We start from the raw sequence: 19435 nt of genomic DNA, 5'->3' as shown, positions 1-19435 counted from the left end.
AAAAGGATCGGAAATCAGATCGTACCTGTCAGAAATTATCTATTCGAGTGTCTATCTGATGGGAAATTGATTGGTGTGTACCAGGCATAACAGTAGTCGTTAGCATCTGTATTGGATAACATTAGCAGCTATGTAGCTGGGATTTGTAGATGCTAATCTCGTTGTGAGAAAGTGATATAGGATAGTTATGTATCCCCATTTTTACTTGAAAGGAAAGGTAAATGATGGGTGGAACAGTTAAAAAGTGAAGGGGCCTTTACTCTCCCACCATTGTTTTCACAGACACGCTTGGTATTGTGTTGCTCCCACCCAGTGTTGTCTCTCTCGCTATTGTGGTAAGTCCTCCACCACCCCCACCTTGTAGGTACTGGTGTCCCCCCTGTAGAGCTAGAGTGCAGAATGCTGCAACAAAGCTTCGACTCCCCATCCCTCCTATAGAGCCTGCCAGGCTACTACTGATATTGCCTACTTAATGAATAGTAGGGATGGTCAATGAGATGCAGTATTATACAAATTATGTATGCAATATTTCTGCAGCTTGAACATGAACCAATAGAAACAAATTTTGAATGGTGCATTTTTAAGATGCATATATTTGCATACAATTTTTGCATAATCCTGCATCAACTCTGTACAATTTGCATCTCATTGACCATTCCTAATGTAGAGTACTATGCAGCATGTTGGGTTGCGATAGGGTAACAGCCGCCGAGCTCCTCTCTTCTGTTGCAGTCTGCCCACATGTTCTTCCAGGTCCCACCACTGTGACATCTAGATCTGCTGCTTCTAAAGTCATCCAGGCCTGCTCTAAGTCCCCCTCTCCATTACCTACATGAATTTCAGTATCAAGGCTGGGTGACTTCTGCAGCAGAGGAACTAAAAGCTGCACCATTGGAACTTGGAGGAGACGGAGGAAATGTCAGTGGGCAGTGGTAAACGAGACGAGCTCCATGGCTGGAACCCAAGAGTGGAAGTCATTGCAACCAATCTCTAGCACATCCTACTGAATGGAACGCTGCATTACAAATAAAAGGGACCACAGCACAAAGATATAATCATTTCACCTTCCTAATAGGAAATAAGGAGCGTGGATACTGGTAATCTAAATGTATATGATTTTAGGAAACAATCTTATTTTTGATAAGGTAATCAAGAAAAGATCATATTTTATTGATCCACAGCATTAAAGAACCCAACTTGCAATCATATCTAAACCAGTTACGATCATATCTTTAAAAAAAACCATACCCATCGACCATGTCTTTAAAGAGAATCTGTACTGTAAAATTCTTACAATAAAAAGCATACCATTCTATTCCTTATGTTCTCCTGGGCCCCTCTGTGCTGTTTCTGCCACTCCCTGCTGCAATCCTGGCTTGTAATTGCCATTTTAGGCAGTGTTTACAAACAAAAAACATGGCTGTTAACCCAGAGTGTGATACACTGAGAACTAGCTTACTGTGTGACTCATGCAGAGCTTTGAGAGGGTGTGTATAGCTTCTGCCAATGACAAGCAGTGCTGCACATTCCACACATTCCAGCCTAAGCCCGACAGAGACGACAGAGGAAAGGAGATAGGATTTATTACAGAGACAGTGCAACTAGGAAAGGCTGCAGTAATACAGACCACATTAGAACAGGCATAGGAACTTATAGGATAGAAGAAATAAGGCTCAAAATTTTGTTACAGAGTCTCTTTAAGGAAAGGATTGAAAATGTGGTCTTCAGTATTAATTGGGCTCACCAACTTCTCTGTTTTCCTCCAATATGATCAAAATAACCGGATCAAAAGTGTGATTGTTCACTAAAAATTGTACTATGAATGGCATCTTAAAGGGAAGTTTAAGTGACATGTGAAATGATGAGATAGACAAGTGTATGTACAGTGCCAAGCACACAAATAAATATGCTGAGTTACTTTTCTTCTTTCACTGCCTGAAAGAGTTAACATTCAGCTATGCAACTGCTCCAGTCAGGACCCAGTCAGACTATAGCGTCCCTCACCGATAATGAATTACAGCAATAAAATACTTTCCCGACAGATAACTGGGCTTCTGAGAGCAGAGGATAGATAAAAAAGGCCAATATATTTTAGCACGTTGGACAGGCTGAGACAAAACAATAAATCTATTTTTTTTAAGTTTTTAATCATAACATAAAGCTGTGGGATATCAATAAGTCATTTTTAGGAGTAGGGGGATAGATACAATTGTTTATCTCATCTGTGTATTTACACTTAAGTTTCACTTTAAGGGTCAGTGCACACATAACATAAAATAACATAACATGAAAGGCTGCGTTTTATGTCACGTTTTAGTTTATGTTGTGTGCATTTTTGCTGTGCTTTTACTGCGTTTTTTGGTGCGTTTGCGCTAGCGTTTTTTTTACTGCAGATGCATTTCTGAAGCGTTTTGCGTGCATTTTAATACGTTTACAGTTTACATATACAAAACGCTTAAGCGTTTTGTATGCGTTTTTCATGCGTTTTATGCAAATCACTAGGTAAACAACAGGAAGCTAAAACACATCACAAAACAATTTTTTGTACAAAAACGCATAGAAAAACACTTTGAAAACGCACTAACAAAACTCATACCATTGCGTTTCCATTGACTTTCATTATGTGCATTTTTTGGTGCGTTTGTACAGATTTTGCAAAAAAACCAGCGTTTTTGAAAGAGCACGCATTGAAAACGCATATGCGTTTTTGATATGGGTTTTTTCCTGTGGCCCATAGACTTCCATTAGTGGCAAAAATGCAGCATTTTCCGCAACGCTAGCATTTCTGCTAAGTGTGCACCTAGCCGAAGGGTTGTGCTTAAGTGGAATGTGTTGATGTTTAGTTACTTACAAGGGAATAAAGTAAACAACAAGGGGTGAACAGCATCGACCATGCAATCATAAGCAATATCTGCAAGCAGCAATTGAGTCCCTAATCTCCTTCTAATGGCACACACATTACAGGGGCCCCAGCACACAACTCATTTTAATATTCAACACCTTCAAAAAAGCACTCAAAACTCACTTCTTCAAGGAGGCCTACATCAACTCGACACTACCCTAATCCTTTCTGCCAATAACTTCTTGATGCACCCCCTCCTTTTGTGTCACCAGCCCCTCCCTCTAGATTGTAAGCCTTTGGCAGGGCCCTCTTCCCTTGTGTATCATACTTGACTGTGTGCACTTTACCCAGAATTTGGAACTGGTAATTTTTTACCACTACCATTCCAGTTTATGATCTGGCATTGTACTATTATCTGCATTGTGTTGTGTATCTTATTGCTATTACCTGTATTGTTGTATCTATGGTCCGTTACCTGTATTGTTCTGTCAACCCTGTTATCATTGTCTGTAAGCCTATTTATTGTACAGCGCTGCGTAATATGTTGGCGCTATATAAATCTAATTAATAATAATAATAATAATAATAATAATAATATTCTAAGTCTCTGCATTAAGTAGGGTGATGACCTGGAGGAGTAGGTGGGGGAAGAAGCTCTCATGCAGCACTCTGCACAATAGTACTACAGGGGGGACCACTTTTGGTTAAAAAATCTCATGTCATTTGCACATGTTGGTAGCTGTAACAGAAACAGAGACTGTAGTGAAGACAGGGCGGTGATAACTCCATAAGAAGCTCCACAACACAAGCCTGCCACAATTACCCTTTGGCTTCTCCATCATTCATCAAGAAGAGATGAACAGTCATAACCTTTGTTAACAGTAAGGAAATGCTGCTTTTCAAATAGAACTGAACTGAAATTAAACCCACTTTCTAATTTTTACACTACAAAGTACACCATGTGACATGCTTCAATATATCAATCACCAGGAAAAAAAGCTGCTTTTCATATCAGGCTGTGTGAGCCAGTGTTCAGTCCTGGACTTCACAAGGAATTCCTTCTATGGAGGTCAGAGTTCTATGACAATCTGTTCTGAAAATGTATATATGTTAGGGGAGGATAGCCAACATTTCAGCACGTCAGATACTAAGCAGTGAAGCTATGTCTCTGTTAGCACAAAGACTGTTATATCACACCTACTCACACATCATCACCCCTACATGGGAAGGAATCTACCATTAACATGAAAGGTAGTCTCTCGATTTACTGCTCGTAAAACAACATACACACATAAAACTATTTTTGTGACCTTTTTGGTGGGTAAAAATCTGAAGAGTGTATGTCTCCCCTGACATTGGTAGTCCCCCTTCAGTGATTAGTCAAGATGGAAAATATCTGGCTGAGGCTACTGTAGTTCCCAACACGATGCAACACTCACTTAACTTCTCTCCTTCACTCCCCATAGGAACACATCCCTCATTAGGGAGTTGATTAACATATCTGTTCAACAACTTGGGATAACCAGTCACCTGAAATGATCAGGAATGACTGTTTGGGGTGATGAAAATTTTTACGTGTATATGGGCCTGATGCATGAACCACTGGTAATATTGTCATGTGAAGGCAATATTACCAGTACTAACACCAGCAAAGTACCAGCAAAGTACCATGCGTTGTGCAATTAGCACGACTCACAGTACATGGATAACGCAAGCGTTGCTATGAAAATGTGCATTAAACAAGTAATGTAACATATATTACCATAGCAATGCTCACATTACCCATGTACTGAGGTTTGCGCTTATTGCGCAACACACGGTACTCTGTTGGTATTAGTACAGATAATATTACCAAGGGTTTGTGCATCATGTCCTATCAGGGGTGTAGCAATAGGGGTTGCAGAGGTAGCGACCGCATCGGGGCCCTTGGGCCAGAGGGGCCCTGAAGGGCCTTCCCTCAACTGCAGTATTAGCTCTCTATTGGTCCTGTGCTCATAATAATCCCTTCTATAGATACTTTGAATAGTGGTAATCATTAACAAGCTGTTCCCAATTCCCTTCTTGCACATCTGACACTGTAGTTGCCATTAGCAGGTTTTGGTGCGCCGTATCAATTGTTATGGGTAGAGTGCTTAGGGGGCCCCATTATGAAACTTACATCGGGGCCCACAGCTCCTTAGCTACGCCACGGTGTCCTATGTAGCTTAAGCATTACAATGTTAATGTAATTTAAATGAGGATAATGCAAACTGGTTTTCATATAAAACAAGCTGTGGAATGCAAATATCAAAAGAGAGGGAAAAAAACCAAAGTAGGTACCTAAAACAAAACAGTAAAGTATTTTTACACATGTCCTGCCAAAGTGAACCCAGAGTCTGTGCTTGCTTGAGTGGCATTCTACCTACACTCCAATATGCAGGGCCATAAGGTGATGAAACATGGATTACCAAAGCTGATGGGTCCAAAAATTGCTCACAGCATTTAGATAATTTTAGATCTGAGATATTCAGAGACTAAGGAAGTATGTAAAGAAACCCTGTGCTCAGTGCAGTCTTTCAGCCCTAACAGTCTAGGGTGCTCAAAAGGAATTCAAAACAGGAAATGTGAAGTACCCTATTGATGTTAGCGTGAAAAAGGGTTAAAGATATCATGCAGTGATTTATCCAGCCACATTTAGCATTCCTACTAATTCACAGCATACATAGTACTAACCATATGTGGACCAGCCCTGCAAGTATGGCAGGCAGGGTACAAACTCGTCTCTGATGTACTGTATTCCATGAGGGCACAACATTATGCACCAGCCTTGACCATATCCTATGTAAAGAAGAACTCAAGGGAAAACTTTACATTTTATCTTCACTAAATATATCAGAAGGTGTAAAGCACCCGCCAGACTTTTATTGCTGGTTGAGTTACCTTTTGGGGGGAGTTTTCACTTGCTGCTATAGTGACAGGGTCACCACCAAAAGCTTGTGATGTTGGGAAATATCATCAATGAGAACACAGAAAATAATGAAAAATTGCAATAGTTTGAAACTACACTTTGGCAGGAAATGTTTATTTCCTTTCTGCCCTTTCATAAGTTTGCTTTTGTTATTTAAGGGAACAAAGTGATTATCATTTATGTCTTTGTATGGTACATATAACCCTAGAGAAACAGGAAGACTGCATCTAAACAGGGAGCGGGGTCAAGTGGGGTAAGAGGGTGGACCGTCTGCTGAGACAGTGGGGCAGAGGTTTAAAAAGCAGTGTAAATTAAATAGTGACGTGCATGCAGTTGCTTAGAGCAACCAATCAGATTCCTTGATCAGGGCTTCACATTTACACTTGTTTTCCATGCATAGGCCCAGTGGATCCAAACACTATGAAACGGTATGAAAAATGTGCAGTCTGTAACCACTGATTATATAATTTATCCCCATTTACTGAGTTAATATTAAAGCCAAACTCCAGAAAAAAATATTTTTGTTTTGGATAGGGTGCAAGATTGTAGTGCCATCTGTGTTTGGTTTGGAGAGGCTCATAGTCTTCTTGTGTATGAGACAGAGAGTCATTTAGGACTTGAATATGAACTGTTGTGGTGCCCAGAACAGGAAATGATGGAAAGCTATAAACACTGCATGGGGATATTAACTCTTACCAACTCTTTTTTCTGCTATCTTCATCACTCTTTGCCTGCTTCCTGTCAGCAGTGGAAGTGAGCATATGCTCCTCAATACAGACACAGAACAGGTTCCATATCCTTTCCACACTATACAAAACTAACATTGTGTAAGAAAGAAACAGCATGCAGGAGCTGTAGAATGCTTACGTACTTTCTGCTGGCCTCACATACATCAGCGATATTGGAAAAGAGATGGTGGTTTTCTGTCTTGGTCATAGTTGAAGTGAGTTGCTTGGAATTCTTGAACATCCGGATTAAGATCTCTAAGCTTAGCAGATATGAGTGTTCAGAAGAGATCACTTCAAACATAGCCTGCAGATGGAAAGGAACATAGCAAATCATGAAGAAATTCAACAAATGTAACTCATCAGATCCCCTAAATACACTATACATAATCACCTTTCACAAGGAAGTGGAACAGTAATGTCCTCCCACCCAGCTCCATCAATGCCTAGCTCTCTCAGCAGAGCACACTGACTATAGACATTGTATTGAGCAATGTGAGGTAGGAGCAGTCCTATGAAAACTACATCCATTAAAGAGTAACTGTCAGGCATAAAATCAAAAATCAATTCTTTATTTTTACCTTGTAAACCAGTAATAAGGATGCTAATCAGGCAATCCAAAAAATCACTATTACTTTTCTTGTTCATAAATTATCATTCCCCAGTTTACATGACTCTTATTTGGTACACAGAAAATTTGGTACATAAAAGAGAAGTTGCAGGGCATGGTGTGCTTTTTTTTTTTTTTTTTTGCTTTTCTACTTCCCCTCAGACTTAACTAATGCAGCCTGATTGGCAGAAGCCTCTTTCCCTCCTGTTTTCCCCTCCCACACCTCTGTTCCTCTATGATTGGCCAAAATTTTTCAGGCTGAAACAATGCACTTTCTATAGTGAAGGGCAGGCAAATCAGGCAGAGGAGACTAAGGGCGGATATTACATCACGACTGGCTTCAAAATAGCCACAGTAAATATGGAAACTGTGTAGAATAGGATTCTCTACTTTTCCTTTATAAAATTCACAGGAATCATAACGTGGACAGTGCAATACATAGGTTATGTAAGTAGAGCAAGTATTTATCTACTTATATATTTGTTTTTTTTCCTGAGATAGTATGGCTGACAGCTGCTCTTTAAGCTAATCTCCCAGAAAAAAGGAAAACCTAATAAAGATCTAAATCGTATGTGTACAGTCATGTGAGAAATGCTTAGCTTCTTTCCTGGCTGCCTTCTGTTCCTGTAGGGGTGCCACACATCTTGTAAATGATGAGGAACACCGAACTTCTATGCTGTACTTTATGGGAGGGCACATGTCAAAGACTTCCACCAGTATCACACCATGCTTAACAATCACAGGTGTAGAACAGCTGCCATGTTTGTAATTCTGATCCTGAAAATTTCTGCAAAAGCCACATTTGCCACTGGTCTAAGGCAGCTGCTGGCGAAAGGGAGGACTGGACATGGAAGATGGGGATGCTGCATATGGGAAAAGGGATGGCAAATGTTGAGCAAAACATGGAAGAGGGGAGCTGCCATCCACCCAAAGGATTTGTATCTTACCTGGATGTTATACGTGGAAATGGGAGTTACACACAGAATAGGATGGGGCTGCTGCATACACAAGGGGTGCTTGCTGTATACGGAAGAGGGGCTGCACATGGAAGGGCCACAAGAAAGCTGGCCTAGTGGAAGATAAAAATGTAAATTTGGCCTTGCTACTTATCGGCCACAGAAAGAGTTTATATGCTCCTTCACAAACAACAGCTTCTTTCATTGTCCAGAAGTCACAGCCAGCATTAGCAGACTTTTTTCCTTTATGGAAGTTGGGCTGTAAAGCAAATCTGGCAGCAGGCTGAAGAGTCTGGGGAAAATGCAATCTAGTCACATGACAAACTAATTGGTCACTGGAAATATTGGAGGGGAAGAGGTGGAAGCTTCAGCTCCGAGTAATGACCCCACCTGGATTCAAATAAAGGAGAACGGATGTTTCTAGAACACACTAGTGAATGGTAAAAATACATACCTCTTGCCTTTTCCTTTCCTCCTGCCCAACACTCTGGGACAATCCATTCTTCCTCACCTGTGAAAAAAAGACAACCAGATATTAATGTGTATGTTACATCATTTTCATGTTATGTTTCTTCCCATATTGATTTGTGAACCACAAAGTGTAACTAAAGATGTTTATACCCTAAAGGAGGTGAAATTAGCATATAAAGCTTTACTTACCGGGGGCTTCTTCCAGCTCCTAGAAGTCTCTATGGTCCCCTGCTGCAGTTCCTTCTTCCACCAGGGTCCCACTGTCAGCCCCGTAATAATTTGCACCCCAGCAGATTCTAAGCATACATGGGCATGTGTGTGCCTCTGGCACGCCTGTGGTTGGGAGCGTTCTGGGCATGCACAGTGCTCTGCGTATGCACAGAAGGCAACCAGCCGTGGGAGCGCAATGCCCAGAGGCATGTGACCCAGCGCTGCGCAAAAGCCGCTGACCTGTCCAGGGTCACAGATCATTACAGGGATGACAGTGGGACAGGAAGATGGAACTGCAGCAAGGGAACAGAGACTCCTAGAGTAAGAAGCCCCAATTAAAGCCTTATATGCTCCATATCATTTAGTATTTTTTTCATTGTAAAACTTGAACTTGTTAAAGCAATAAAGGATTGACTATGAAAATGTCAAGCACTGACTTTTACTTACCGGTACTTACTGAAGTACTCCCGGAGGTATGAGTACTGTGTGTTTAGACAGACAGACAGATGTAAAGTCAGTGAGGCGCTGTAATGCTCTTCATGGTTTGCGTTCATTCCTAGCTGATATATTAGTGGGACTTATAGACTCTTATACCCTGTCAATTCCAGCAAAACCAGCATGTGTATTCTGTGACTGGCTGCCTGTGGAAGCTATGAATGACAATTATCACTTTCCACTCTAGTCAGGTCATCCTGTCTGCACCACATGAGGATTCACACTGTGGGATAGAGTAGTGTTCATGCATGTGTGTTTTTATTCTACCACATGAGGTATTTATGTTAAGGGTTTTTCCTTTAATAATGAGGAAGTCTTATTGGGCTCTGCATCAAATGTTTGCATTTAGGTCCAGAAGCGTTCATCTAAGCTCGCTTCACTGTAGTAGTAAACAGACCTCAGATCAAACAGAAGAGCGGCTCAGAAACACACCCATCTAGCCCTAAAGCTGTTCATTCAGAATATATGTGTATACAGACGGGCTGAGAGACTCCACATAGTATACATACAGACCATCATGAAAGGATATCAGTATCCCCCTACAGCTAAACTCACACAGAAAGGCAGTTGTCATTTCTAATATACCAAGGACTATGACAAATGGACAGGTGAGATGTGCACTGCATGATCCAACACATCGGCTGTAAATTCTTGGAGTCATGCACAGTGATGGAACAAGCACAATACCAATTCTTATAGGCTGACTGGTTTATCTATGAGTTTTACAGCAGAGCTAGACAAATGGCAGGAGCCGTGCAGAATGCTTCTACTAATGCTTAACATTCCTGAGTCTCTTCAGTTGTCACAGGGGGCAAGTCATTTGCTTACTTTAAAACACAATTTGACTTTTGTACTGGCTTGACTGGTTCCTGACTTCAACACAAGGCTGGTGATCAGTACTAGACTTACAAGGGACTTGGCTTATGGCATGATTGGTTTAGCAGGTGGAGAGGCCACATGTCTACCGGCCCATTTTCCAGCTTTCTTAATCTGAGGTCATTCTGAAATATCGTATAGCCAAGTAAATGTTTAAGTAATCCCAATAAGATATCTAAATAAGCAGCTTTCACAAAGTTTTCTTGATTATGGAACCTGCTGTACACACTGAACCAGGATTGACTGATCAGGAATCTGAAGCTGACATATTTGAATTTACGGTTCTCAGTGGTGCAGATGGACCAGTGGGAATCCTTGCTATCACATTCAGATATATCATAACTGGTCATTTTGCAAATCATCACAAAGCCCACGTAGTGACAGTTAAAGGACCACTATCACAAAAAAAGTAGGCAGTTAAAAGCTGACAGAACCGACAGGTTTTGGGCCAGTCCACCTCCTCATGGGGGATTCTCAGGGGTTTCTTTGTTTTCAACAGTATTTCCTGAACAGCAGCTGCAAAGTCTAACTGACAAAATAGTATGCAAGTGAGTAGGAAGGCTGGCTGGTATCTTACTATTTTGGCAGTTAAACTGCTGCTCAGGAAATGCTGAATGCTATTGAAAACAAAGAAAACCCTGAGAATCCCCTATGAGGATATGGACTAGTCCAAAACCTGTCGGTTCTGTCTGATTTTAACTGTCTACGTTTTTGTGATAGTGGTCCTTTAACTCTGGATTTGAATGGAACAATTTTTGTTTTCTTATAGAAAGCATCTGAATGTTTATAATGTAGTTTATTTGTCCCTGAACAAGACAACATTTCTGTCATGCTGAACAGCATTGCTATGGTTTGTCTCTTGCCTGCACTCTTCCTAAAAGCTGCCTAGTTATCTCATTAGCAAAATTTCAAGGGAACTTGAAGTGATAGAAATACAGAGGCTTCCATCTATATTCGACTAATAAATAATGCCATTTGCCTGGCTGTCACATTGAGCTTTAGACTTTAGTTGTTTTTAAGTCCCACATCTGCAATGCAGCCTGTGGAGTAAAAGCGTCTGATCTGCAGGCTCATTCTGGACCAATGACAAAGTATTAGAGAGCAGAGAATCAGCACAGAAGTCAGGTAACTGGCATTGTTCATTAGAGCATGAAGTTGTCAGCTTCTGTATTCCTTTAACAAGGCATCACAATAACTTCTACGTGTCCTAATATGTTACATCAATCGTAACTTCACAATCCCAGCATGTATCCCAGCATGAGAGTTAAAGGATTGGTTGAGCCACCAATACAAACACCAAAGTGGGAAGAGGTAGGACATTTACCTCAGAAAGCAGAGGCTGGTTGCTCATTTTCAGATTAATTATAAATATCCTGACACCAGCTTCTGATTTTAAAATAAGCCTATGCATTGTATGCAGTAAGTTACTCTGTGTCATTCACTTTGGAAAAGGAAGTTGCAGGTTTACGTTAAAATATTATTTTACTTACAGGTTCTCAAGCACTGTGGAAAATCTTTTGTTCACTGCATTGTGCAATATCACAAACTATAACCAATCTATTGTGCAAAAAGTACTTTGGCTCCTTTGTGATGACATTTCCTAACAAACAGGAACAATGCATTCCCAACATAATTAAATCTGACACTTGTGCATGACATTGAACACTGTCTGAAATGGCCATTCACACTTTACTATGAAACTCTATGCTTTTTAACCTAAAATGCTACACAATACTTCAAGACTGAGATGTGTGCAGAGGGGCTGGGACACTTACGCTTGTGCCATTGTGTTACTTAACGGTGATCAGCAACAAATGCAAACTTCTACTGACCTATGAGTGAAAAAAAACTGAGTCAAATAAATCCATCAGCTGCTGACCAGCTGCCTGGCTGCTGGTTAATTAATTGACTAAATTTAATTCCCGCTGTCACCCAAAACGATAAAGATTGTTTAGAGCAACAAAAGTCTAAAGAAGCCCATTAACAATGTGATTTCTAATGAATGATTGTATTTTTGGTTAGATCATTCAGATTGAAAGAAAATATCCTAATTAATCCACAGCAAAAAATAAAAGAAACAAAACTATTCCTGATATCAGAATCAGTGGCGATTGCATGTATGAAAAAAAAATCTGCCATGCCGATCTATCATTCCTTTAAGCAAATGATCAAGAACGAGATTGTTCAAGGTCGATTGGGCCCACCAGCTTTTTTGTTTTTCATAAAATACAATCAGATGAATCTGTTTAAAAACATGATCAGTCACTAAAAATTGTACCATTAATGAGAGCATATCTAGATGGCACTTAGGCAAGAAGTAGTATTCTGCTGGTAGCCAATAATTCCTACAAGTACAATACAACATCCCTTGTCAATGGTGTAGTCATTCAGACAACAACAGCTGAAGACTCACAGGAACAGATACTGGCATTTGCTGAGATGCTTTTCTGACCATTTTCTGATCAGAAATGTCCATATTTGTGTATCACAATCATCAGAGAAGTATCACAGGGTGCAATAAAATGCTCATTTTTTTAGAGGAATTACTTCAGAATCCAATTTCCTAGCCAGCACTGGCTGTATGAAGACGTAGAGACCTCACACACAATGCAGAACGAAGGCAAGGCTATTTACATTTTCATCTTCTTGTTAGCGTGAAGTCCTGAATGGATCCAGTATTCACTCTCCTATGGTGAGCATGCTTACTCAAGAGATGTGCCAAGCCTGGAAACCTGGGCAGGCCGGGCCGCCAGCGACTGGCAATGCCTGCTGAACAGTGAGGCCCTTTGGCTCAGCAGGTACTTCAGCTCAGGAAGTACAAAACAAACAAGCATGATTGGTTTACAGATTCATTTCATAAGCGCGGAACATAATGTGAATGTGACTTTCAGCTTCTTTCAGTAAATATTTTATTGGACACTAGAAAGCTTTTATACTGTGTGTAACTTTCCACTTGGAAGGAAGATACATAAGTTTCCTCCTGTCCAAATATTCGATCAGAGACAGAAAGTGAATTAAACATGAGTATACAGAAGTAATAGAACCATTTTATTGCAGAACTTTGTAAGAAACGATAATGGAGCCACTCAGGTTACATTAACCATCAGTTCCACCGAATTAGATTTCATGTTATTTGTGTATGCATGCATATGCAAGAATATGAAAGGGAGTTTGGTACATTGCTCTGTAAAATATTATCCATATGTGATGTGTGTGTATAAATCACAAATGTACAATTCACAATAGGCCAGCGTTTCCCACGCCTGTCCTCAGGTTCCGCCAATGGTAGAGGTTTCCCACGTGACTCTACATTCAGCACCGATGTGACAGTCAATGGCTTGCCAATGTTGTAGCTACTTATGTGGACATGCACAAAATATGACCTATTAGTGGGACTTAAAGAGAAACCATAACCAAGGATTGAGCTCCATCCCAATCAGTAGCAGATACCCCCTTTCCCTTGAGAAATCTTTTCCCTTTTTCAAATGGATCATCAGGGGGTTCTGTATGGCTGATATAGGCCTCGATTCATAAAAGTGCTGTCGGGAAGGTAACGCCGAGCGGGGAAACACCGCTGTCGGTATTTCAGCCTTCAGGGTGTTAATTCATAAAAATTTTGCTAGTTGTGACAGGCGTGCAGAGATATTCCACTGTAGGCAGGCGTTAGGCTGTCGGGAGACATGCGGAAACAGGAGAAGCAGGCGGAGTCCCTCCGTGCGGTGTTCTCTCTGCAGCTGCTTGGGAGGTCTGTCCCATTCACTGCAATGTATTCCGCACGCTTCTCGCCACATCAGAGGTAGCGGTAATACCCGTCCGCATACCGCTACCTCTAATCTTTATGAATTGACTACTTGTTACTTTTGTTATGATAATCACCGCTCAAGGCGGTGATTTATCACTCTGCTCGCGAATGTCGGCTTTTCATGCGGAAAAAGCCTTTATGAATACAGATTTTGCTGTGTGGTCGGTAAAGGGAGCCGTTTTCAGCATATCCGCATGCGGGAATGCTTTATTAATCGAGGCCATATTGTGGTGAAACCCCTCCCATAGTGTGCTGTCAGCACTAGGTTGCTGACATCACACTGTGGGAGCCTTGTTGCATTGTGGGAAATAACAGCTGTTTCCAACTGCCAAAAATACATAATCTCTTTCCACAGACATCACCTACCAGCAGTAAAAATGTCACCATGTGATAAATGTCAGAAAGTAAACCAGGGAGAGGAAAGATTTTAGGAAAGATGGGCAAGTATTGACTAAATCATTTATAAATAATTGTTAAAATTAGCATTTTTTTCATGATGTTATTTTCACTGCAGTTCCTCTTTTAAGAACATTTGAGCTGACCACCAAAAGTGGCATTTTTACACATGCCCAGAATGCTCCCGGCTGTGACTGCCGCACACAGGGGGTAGAGCTGCACAACCGAGGGGGCTCGTCCAAAAGGGGGACCTGTAAGTATTAGGGCCCCATAACACATACGTTGGCATGTGTAGTTTATCAATCTTCGGGTCACTTCAGGTGTGCTTTAAGACAAGACAAGACAAATAACATTTATATTGCGCTTTTTTCCTTGCGGACTCAAAGCGCCACAGCAGAGCAGCAGCCACTAGGGCGTGCTCTATTGGCAGTAGCAGTGTAAGGGAGACTTGCCAAAGGTCTCCTACTGAATTAGTGCTGGCTTACTGAACAGGCAGAGCCGAGATTCGAACCCTGGTCTCCTGTGTCAGAGGCAGAGCCCTTAACCATTACATCATCAGCCAACTGCTATTTAAGGACATGTGGGAGACACTGCTATACCTAATATGCAGAGTTGGATGGGGACCAGACAAGTATCAGGACATGGTTACCTTAAAGAGACTCTAACAAAATTTTGAGCCTTATTTCTTCTATCCTATAAGTTCCTAATGTGGTCTGTCTTACTGCAGCCTTTTCTAGTTGCACTGTCTCTGTAATAAATCTTATCTTCTTTCCTCTGTCGGGATCAGGCTGGAATGTGCAGCACTGCTTGTCATTGGCAGAAGCTTTACACACCCTCTCCAAGCTTTGCATGAGTCACACAGTAAGCTGTTCTCAGCGTATCATACTCTGGTTTGAAGCCATGTCTTTTGTTTGTAAACACTGCCTAAAACTGTTAATTACAAGCCAGAGAACATAATGAAGAGAATGGTATGCTTTTTATTGTAAGAATTTTAGAGTACAGATTCTCTTTAAGCTCACAAAACTTTACAGCTATAGATCTTTCTTATACCCAACATCCACATCCACAATACAAAAAATATTGTGATCTAATTTCTGCCTACAATAACCTAATTGAGAATGCCAGATAATCTCTATAACTCCGCCATCACTAGAAATATATGGTGCATAGAAATAAAACACACTCCCATTTGCTAGGGTTATCTCTTCTAGCATTTTAGCACATCGTGCTTTTGGCATTTACTGTATACCGTATATGACTTAAAGTAAAACCTGTGAGAAGAAAAAGTAGATACATACTTACCAAGGTAGAGGGAAGACTAGATGATCCAGAGACTTGTCATGTCACCCTTGGCCTTCTCCTAATTCGTGGCCCCGCTCTGTCCATCTACGAGTGTGGCTGCACTGCGTCTTCACAAGTCCTTTCTCTGCCAGTGCAGTACGGAGCGGCTACTGCAGAACTATTTCCTCTGTACACGAGTGGCTCTGTGTTACTGTGCAGGCAGGACTCGTGCAGACGCAGTGTGGCCACGCTTGTACATGGAGGGGAACATGACTGTGTGAGCAAATCAAACAAGTTCTTGTCAGATTTGCTTAATAGGTCCTGGCGCTGAGGGGGTCAAGGATGGGGGAAGCCTCAGGACTAGCCAGAGGCTTCCTTCTACTAAGGAGAGTATGTCACTTGTATTCAAATTTTCCCTTCAGATTCACTTCAATGCAAATAGCAGCCGAGTATAAAAAATACCACCACCAATAAGCATTTATGAGGTGGATTCAGAAAACCTCACTTTAGTTCCAAAAGTTCAACATGATTTACCAGCCATTTTTGCATAATTATGTGCATAAATTAGCATAGTTAAATAGTCTGTGCATAGATTAAGGTTCCATGCATTACTGAGGAATTCATCTAAACCTTTCAGCCAGCTTTTTTTTCAGCAGTAATTACTGATATCACACAGTATATGCTTTTGGTATGTAAAATACCGCCAAACTCTCCAGCAGCCAGGAGCTTGTGGTTTTCCTTGTTTATTTTAAACAGAAAAAACCATCACTGTGGGCCTCTCTCACCCTTGAAGCTATACCAGCCCAGCCTACTCCTAGCTACAATGCCTGCATGAGGCCAGTTCACACAGATGCAACACGCCTACTACTGGTGGGCACCGAAGCTCTTTTATTTATTTATTGTATTTATAAAGCGCCAACATATTACGCAGCGCTGGACATTAGTTTAGGTTACAGACAATATTTAGGGGTGACATACAGCTCTTTTCACAAACTCCCTGGCTCAGAGGGTGCACGGTAGTAATGTGGTGCATGCAACATTCCTGAATTCTGAGTGATCAGATTACCACCCATGCTCTAGCTAGTGTGTACAGGAGTCCCCCAAGACCCTTTGCAAATTGTACCAAACTGTGTAAGTCAACAAAAAGATGGTTTATGGCTGTGTTCTTTTTCCAGGCTTCTGGGTTCCTTTCCAATATACCCATCATCAGCAGCTTTGAATGCTGCTTGACTCATTTGTTAATAGAAGGGTTATAACCATATTGCCTTCAGTCTTCTGTCTTGATTAAACAGTCTTTGGGGGGAGTCTACTCCCTTAAATATCTTCTGCTTAATTAGCTTCCTGCCACCAGTTCCACGTTTTCCCTGCCACCAGTTCCACGTTTTCAGACATGTCAGCCCACTGCAAGTCATGGCTGTGTCTATAGAGGTGGGGCAGGCAGCAGTAACTTTGGTGAGCTTAAAAGCTTGTAGGAGATGGACTGCTTCCAGACTCTCATCAAGCAAAATAATTACATAGTTACATAGTTATTTTGGTTGAAAAAAGACATACGTCCATCAAGTTCAACCAGAGAACAAAGTACAACACCAGCCTACTGTCTCACATATCCCTGTTGATCCAGAGGAAGGCGAAAAAACCCTTACAAGGCATGGTCCAATTAGCCCCAAAAGGGAAAAAAATTCCTTCCCGACTCCAGATGGCAATCAGATAACATCCCTGGATCAACATCATTGGGCATTACCTAGTAATTGTAGCCATGGATGCCTTTCAACACAAGGAAAGCATCTAAGCCCCCTTTAAATGCAGGTATAGAGTTTGCCATAACGACTTCATGTGGCAATGCATTCCACATCGTAATCACTCTTACTGTAAAGAACCCTTTCCTAAATAAATGGCTAAAACGTTTTTCCTCCATGCGCAGATCATGTCCTCAAGTCCTTTGAGAAGGCCTAGGGACAAAAAGCTCACCCGTCAAGCTATTATATTGCCCTCTGATGTATTTATACATGTTAATTAGATCCCCTCTAAGGCTTCTTTTCTCTAGACTAAACAAACCCAGTTTATCTAACCTTTCTTGGTAAGTGAGAGCTTCCATCCCACGTATCAACTTGTTGCTCGTCTCTGCACCTGCTCTAAAACTGCAATATCTTTTTTGTAATGTGGTGCCCAGAACTGTAATGTGGTGCCCAGAACATAGAAGACATAGAAGACTGCAAGCAGCATGGAGAGATGCCAAACTGCGCTCAACACAGAGAATGGTTGACAATCAAACAGAAAGGAGCCAGGCTGCAATCAAAGCTGTCAAATAAAATGAAGGTCCAGAAGAAGAATTCTGTACATTTCTAGATATAAAATCCTACCGTTAACCATCTCTTTATTGACTCTAACCTTTACACATTTTGTGCCAATTTGTAAGAAGTCTCCGGTGACCTCTGTATTTATTCGATGTAACAGGGTGCTTATCAGACTGCTGCAATTTCAGGTCAATCAAACATCATCATACACACTTGTTTCTATTACTAGGCACTGCACTGCGCAAAGAGATTTTCTGAAAAGCTCCCTTACCCAACAGCAACTTCATCAGCCACTAGATGCAAAACATATACAAACCCAACCACCATCAGCACCCACCGCTCCCAATGCTAATTCATGGTGGAATTTACATGCCAGGGATTGGTGAAAGGAAACATGTGTTCCGTAAGCCAATCAAAGTGCCTGGGAATGAATGAACATGAATCCAACCAGAAGTCAAGTTCATTCATAAAACTGAAAGTAAAAACATGGAGCATTTGGAGGAGCTTGATTTCTAAGGCCTTTAAAAACCAGCTTCTATAATTAGTATAAGACGGGCATTATTTCTATGCAACTAATGTAGATCTCTGATTTGCTGCTCAACATCACTTGCCACTACTGGGCATTCCAATAATAATAAAAACACTTTTCTTCAGTGAAAGGGTTTGAATTTATAATACCATGTGTTTTCATTAAAGAGGACCTAAACTCAAGAACAGTAGACCAAGATAACATATATAGTTGCTAAGAAATATACTTTGCGTGTGTTTGCAGAGATAAGCCTGTCTAATTATCCCTTATCATCAATTAAATAGCAAGTGTAAATCAGGACTGTCAGCAGTGTCTGATCTGTGCCCAGATGTGCCATTATTCTGGGCCAATTCGATAACACAGGAGGTTAACCCTTTCTGTGCTCCCAGGATACCAGGATGCAAACACTGCAGTTTTTTTGTAGGATTTGAGTAAGTTGTAACAAATAAATGTTTTCCTTTGAAGTTTATTATGCTGTTGCTTGTCTCTTAGAGCAGCAAGGAAGTTCTGAGTTTAGGTGTACTTTAAAATAAGTTGCCCCTGTTTTCAGCCAGGACTAAAATTCATGTGCTTTCTCCAATAGGGACAGAGAAAAAGAAAAAAGTTACTACCATATACCACTTGGTCCAAACTCCTATTAAAAAAAAAGTTTAGGCTTGGAGTTTCACTTTAACAAGTATTTCCAATACGTATGTGTTTACAAGAGAATGTAAGCACTGAGCTGTTAAAATCTGTTTATTTCACTTATGATGGTCGTGGGCCAGTTAACAAGTTTCTCACAGACAGGAATATTGGAAACAAGACAAGTCATTTGGCTTGCCTGGTTCTGATCTACCAATTCAAGAGAGATTTCCATTTCCATCACCTCCCAAGTATGATTTAATCCCCAAAATATAAATGAAAAGCATACTTCCTTGGTCACATCAGCACAGCGATGACAATCTGCTCTTTGTTAAAGGGGAGCAGCATTACACGCAAGCTAGAACATCAGAAGTGGTGCT

General features: G+C 41.0%; 1 protein-coding gene across 1 annotated transcript in view; it reads right to left on the bottom strand.

Moving 5' to 3' along the window:
- The window catches only part of ARHGEF26 (Rho guanine nucleotide exchange factor 26), a 189653-nt gene that overhangs the window by 115239 nt on the left and 54979 nt on the right, over nt 1–19435 (bottom strand). Inside the window, exons 5-6 of the mRNA XM_068280907.1 lie at nt 8535–8591; nt 6661–6821 (exon numbers count right to left, since the gene is read on the bottom strand). Coding sequence (XP_068137008.1) covers nt 6661–6821; nt 8535–8591 — 218 coding nt within the window. The remainder of the gene's footprint in view (nt 1–6660; nt 6822–8534; nt 8592–19435) is intronic.

Source organism: Hyperolius riggenbachi, chromosome 4 (genome assembly GCF_040937935.1).
Source record: "Hyperolius riggenbachi isolate aHypRig1 chromosome 4, aHypRig1.pri, whole genome shotgun sequence".
In the NCBI taxonomy this organism is placed as follows: domain Eukaryota; kingdom Metazoa; phylum Chordata; class Amphibia; order Anura; family Hyperoliidae; genus Hyperolius; species Hyperolius riggenbachi.
Note: the sequence above shows the minus strand (reverse complement) of the source record. Positions and strands in the feature narration are given on the sequence as shown.